We start from the raw sequence: 5,225 nt of genomic DNA on the forward strand, positions 1-5,225 counted from the left end.
GGGGGGTGAACAAAGGCCTTCTGTAGCGAATCGATGTGTTTTTGTAAGAAAAATATCCATATTCAAAACTTAATGATCACTTTAATGTAGCTTGCGCCAACAGTCCTACACGGAAGCAGCTCCGGGCGGATGACGTATGAGGTCAGCTTTGCGCATGCGCTGCTCAGAAGTGACGAACACGGAAGCGCAGGGGAGCGATCAAAACAAAACAACACAATGGTCACTAATTAGAATTACAAAACGAGGATTTATAAAGAAGAATGTCGGAGGATTTCGATATAAGCCAAGAGGAGACTGGTTTTCCTTTGCTAAAGTAAGGAAACTTTGCTTCCTTTGCTCCTGTTAACAAATGTTGGTTTTCACGAGACTCACCGGCGCATGCGCAACGCTGAACTCATACATCATCCGCCTGGAGCTGCGTCCGTGTAGGACTGTTGGCGCAAGATTCATTAAAGTGATTATTACGTTTTGAATATGGATATTTTTCTTACAAAAACACATTGATTCGGCCTTTGTTCACCCCCCAGAGCCGTGTGAGACCCTTTTTTTATTTTATGGATGGGCGCTTTTTATTTGACTTCTTTTGGACTGATGCATGCAACACCCGCTGAGTGCCATGAAACAGCTTGAAAGATCAAAGAAAATTTTTTATATAACCTTGACTGGATTCATCTGAAAGAAGAAAGTCATATACACCTAGGATGACTTGAGGGTGAGTAATTTAAGGACTCATTTTTGGATGAACTAACCCTTTAAGAATTAGTTCCATTGGACAAAAATGCCCCTGCACAAACAAATTAAATCTATTACGACTGTTGCTAACAAAATGAAAATGAATAGAAAGTTTCGATTGTGGCATTAAATCAAGATTTATTTTAGGCGTATTTCATTTTAGGCGTTTTTACAGTGTTGCGGATTATAACCAATCACAAACTATTCTGTTGCGCTTATAGGAATGCAATGGCCAATCAGAGGCATTCAGATGAGTCATCGCTGAAACTCATCAGTTTTGAGTGCCCGTGCATTCGCTGACTGAATTCCAGATGCGCAGATGTATGTACAATGTAAGTAAGAGATTCATTTCACAGTGTAGACAGCTTAAGTGATTATAACAATAGTCTTGTTTTTTTGAGAGTGCTTAAACTCGCGATAGATCAAAGTTAGTGATAATGTCACTTTCTGTATAATAACTTATTCTGTGTTTGAAGAACCTTGGAAAGGAAACGTTTTATAATTACCAAATTCTAATGTTTTTTATGAAATTGTAATCACGTTAAATACAAATTCAGTCCCATTAAACATACTTTATTAGCCTACATGATACCCATGTCTGGTTCTTGCCTAAAAAGACGGGTTTATGATGTTTGTAGTTAATAGATTTGGCTGCTTTTAGCCTTACCCTGGAGTTGGTCCACCCTCCGCCTATGATTAGTTTGACTAATTTGTTCCCTCATTTTAGTTAAATCATGGGTTATTTAAGGAACATAATTAATGAAACATGGACAGTGGCCACAAATGAATAAGTCGTAGGAACAAATTAACAAGTTGTAGGAATGAATAACCTATCTGTCCTGTGTCCCGCAGCCCTGAAAAGCGCTTGAAACAATTATCTGGGGAAATGAATTAGTTACTACATTTCTATTGCTTTCCATGATGAAGAACTTTGTGTTGTTTCTATTTTAATGTACTTTTAAAGTTTAAATCACATTAAAAGCTTAATTTGTACATTATGAATGAATGATGATGCATTTATATACCGTCACCATCACTCACAGCCGCTCACATGTGTTTTGCACATGAGCTGCACGCAGCCCAAAATTAAATAGCCTAGCTTAATCGACCATCGATAGCTTTAATTGATTGCATCTCTTATCAACAATTAATCGATCATTGATTAATCGCCGACATCCCTAATTGTTACTATTTAAAATATGCTGATTTAGAACAATACGGTAATATTTTCATGGTACTCCAACAAAGGTGGCATTACCATAGTACCATGTCCAAAATAAATAAATAAATACATAAAATAGTGACAAATCCAAGTTGAGTTTAGTATACAAAAATACTTGAGGATTTTTTTAGCATAAAAAAAATCTGTGACTTGATGGATATATATTTTAAAATCTGTGCTATGGTTGAGAGTTTCTCAATTATATATATATTTTTGCCTGTTTTGATAACTCTTCTGACCTGGGTATCGGGAGTGTTGCTGATAGAAGCGATCGACTGAGTGGAGCATGAGGTACAGAACCATCTCACTGTCTGTGCTGTCCATACAGGATGCTATGGAGACAGAAAAAAATAGCTTAAACACACACAGCAACACCCAAGCATGGATATACACAACAATGAACCATGTTAGTAACTCCTTCTAAACAATCCTGTGCAGTGGCCATAACATTTATAAATTGAGATAAACCGCAGGCGGCCAGAGAACCGCAGAGAAGACGTACTGATTTCATCTTTATTGAAAGTGTCCATACTGTATTCTTCTGCCAGAGACCTGCAGTGCACCACTCGGAGGAAAGCTGCGTTTTTACCTGTGGGACACAAAACACCACACAACATAGGCTCTATGGAGAAAGCCACCTGTTCAAATTCCCAAAGATAAGATTTTTCACTAATTGCTGGAACCATGAACATCACGTACGCAAACAAACTAAAATAAATAAATAAATACATAAAATAGAGACAAATCCAAGTTGAGTTTAGTATACAAAAATACTTGAGGATTTTTTTAGCATAAAAAAAATCTGTGACTTGATGGATATATATTTTAAAATCTGTGCTATGGTTGAGAGTTTCTCAATTATATATATATTTTTGCCTGTTTTGATAACTCTTCTGACCTGGGTATCGGGAGTGTTGCTGATAGAAGCGATCGACTGAGTGGAGCATGAGGTACAGAACCATCTCACTGTCCATACAGGATGCTATGGAGACAGAAAAAAAATAGCTTAAACACACACAGCAACACCCAAGCATGGATATACACAACAATGAACCATGTTAGTAACTCCTTCTAAACAATCCTGTGCAGTGGCCATAACATTTATAAATTGAGATAAACCGCAGGCGGCCAGAGAACCGCAGAGAAGACGTACTGATTTCATCTTTATTGAAAGTGTCCATACTGTATTCTTCTGCCAGAGACCTGCAGTGCACCACTCGGAGGAAAGCTGCGTTTTTACCTGTGGGACACAAAACACCACACAACATAGGCTCTATGGAGAAAGCCACCTGTTCAAATTCCCAAAGATAAGATTTTTCACTAGTTGCTGGAACCATGAACATCACATACGCAAACAAACTGATGGAATAAGAGAACTGATGTAGAATATTACAGGATTTTGCAAAGTGTTGGAATATCCTGACAAAAACCTTAAAATAGAAAATATTCTGATCTGAGAGCAGACTATGGGAGTGTGTGTGTGTGCAATACTCACAGAAAAGTTTGATTTTCTGTTCAGAGATGCTTTCTGGAGGCTTTGAGATAAAAAGATCATTCATGTTAATGTGCTAATAAAAGAGATAAACTGCAGTTATTACAGAAGAGTGTGTTGATTGTGTAAATACCTTTCCAACTGATTGTAAAAGTGCTTCGACATGTTTGGACACAACTGCTGCGTCCTTCATGGCTTTGTCTCTGTAGCTGAAATCGAAAGTTCCAAACAAATGCTATTTTTCCAAAAACACAGTCAGTAGGAATCAAGCGAAAGCAGCAGATCGACAGTCACTACACATGTCTGAGTATGTAACGTTCCTCAGCTGTTGGTCATTACCAATAGTTCTTTGCAATTCCAGGCAAATTTCACATTACTAATAAAATAACACATTACTACTAATAAAATGTTTCCAGACTATTTGTGATTTGAATGCTGAATACCTACACATTTTGTAACTTGATGAATTTGTCTGAATCTGCAATCATGTCTGGGATGGTTCCTCGCACAGGTAGCTTTCCGTTCCCCTCGTTTCGAACAAAGTCCCGCACTCCTTGTGCCATCACCCAGAAGGATGGGCTCTACGATAAGACAGATTAAAGTCATACATATATTTAGCTATTTTTTTTTTTTTGCTTGTAACTAAACATTTACAGAAAGAAGCACATAGGAAAAGTTCTAAAACATATTATTCTCTCTCTTTTTCAAAGTGGAAGTAAGCTAGTTCTTATGAATGTGTAAGACATCTGACACTATGAGTAAATAACTAGAATAATAAAGTGCAGTAAACTACTAAGTACTGTATTTATTATTACAATAATAAATTAAAATAATGTGATGTCACAGTACCACTTTTCAGTATCAAAATAATTTTTATACAGCTAAAATAACTGACTGACACTGGAAACCTAGGAAACTCAAGTTACAAATTGCAGCATCTGCTCTTATATTAAAATTAGATGGATAACGGAGAATACACATTTTTTTAAAAAGCCACCTTTTCACTACCTCCTACAAACAGCAAACTGGAAGCCATACATTTCCCCAATAGGGAGTAGTATGGGAGATCTGATTGTATGTGCATGCATGCAAAATTTTCAGAAGGGATTTATACTTTGAGTGTGTTTAAAGGGGTCATATGATGCGATTTAAATTTTGGAGTGTTACAAGCTCTTGGTGCATAAAGAAGATCTGCAAAGTTGCAAAGACTAAAGTCTCAAATACAAAGAGATATTCTTTATAAAAGTTAAGAGTCAACCACGCCTACCTAAAATAGCTCGTTCTAACACGCCCCCACATGTCTACATCACGATGTGGGAAGATTTGACATAATGCCGCCCAAATGTTCACGCAAAGAAAGAAGGCGTAACTTTGATTCTTGCTGTAGTATTGTTGTTGCCGCCGCCGCCATGTCGTGAAGGCGCTGTGTGTTTCGTTGTGAAAGCGAAACTACTTTGTTTGGCCTTCCAAAAGAGGACGAGATCCGCTTCATCATGCCTGGAGCTGATCCGTGCTAGTCGCTGAGGAAATACATCAACTTCGCGCTGTGGATCGCCAGATCGGCTTTCACCGTGGACGAAGTGGGGTCCAGCCTGGGGTCGTCACATGTGGTTGCCGCAAGCCCACCGGACGTTCCTTCATCGAATCTGCCGGCCGCACCTCACTCAAGCCCGCCGCCCTCCGCTCACTCTAGCCCACCGTGTGTTTCGTTGTGAAAGCGAAACTACTCTGTTTGGCCTTCCAAAAGAGGACACGACTAGAAATCAGTGGTTAAGTTGT

At 38.4% G+C, this 5,225-nt stretch overlaps 1 protein-coding gene across 1 annotated transcript in view; it reads right to left on the minus strand.

Annotated features, from left to right (window-relative positions):
- Positions 1 to 5,225, minus strand: part of LOC107564551 (NEDD8-activating enzyme E1 regulatory subunit-like) — a 19,436-nt gene that overhangs the window by 6,450 nt on the left and 7,761 nt on the right. The window contains exons 13-17 of the mRNA XM_016249658.1: positions 3,894 to 4,027; positions 3,580 to 3,655; positions 3,450 to 3,489; positions 3,108 to 3,194; positions 2,194 to 2,286 (exon numbers count right to left, since the gene is read on the minus strand). Of these exons, the coding sequence (XP_016105144.1) occupies positions 2,194 to 2,286; positions 3,108 to 3,194; positions 3,450 to 3,489; positions 3,580 to 3,655; positions 3,894 to 4,027 (430 nt within the window). The remainder of the gene's footprint in view (positions 1 to 2,193; positions 2,287 to 3,107; positions 3,195 to 3,449; positions 3,490 to 3,579; positions 3,656 to 3,893; positions 4,028 to 5,225) is intronic.

The sequence above is a fragment of the Sinocyclocheilus grahami genome, unplaced genomic scaffold (genome assembly GCF_001515645.1).
Source record: "Sinocyclocheilus grahami isolate Dianchi unplaced genomic scaffold, SAMN03320097.WGS_v1.1 scaffold946.1, whole genome shotgun sequence".
Classification (NCBI taxonomy): Eukaryota; Metazoa; Chordata; class Actinopteri; order Cypriniformes; family Cyprinidae; genus Sinocyclocheilus; species Sinocyclocheilus grahami.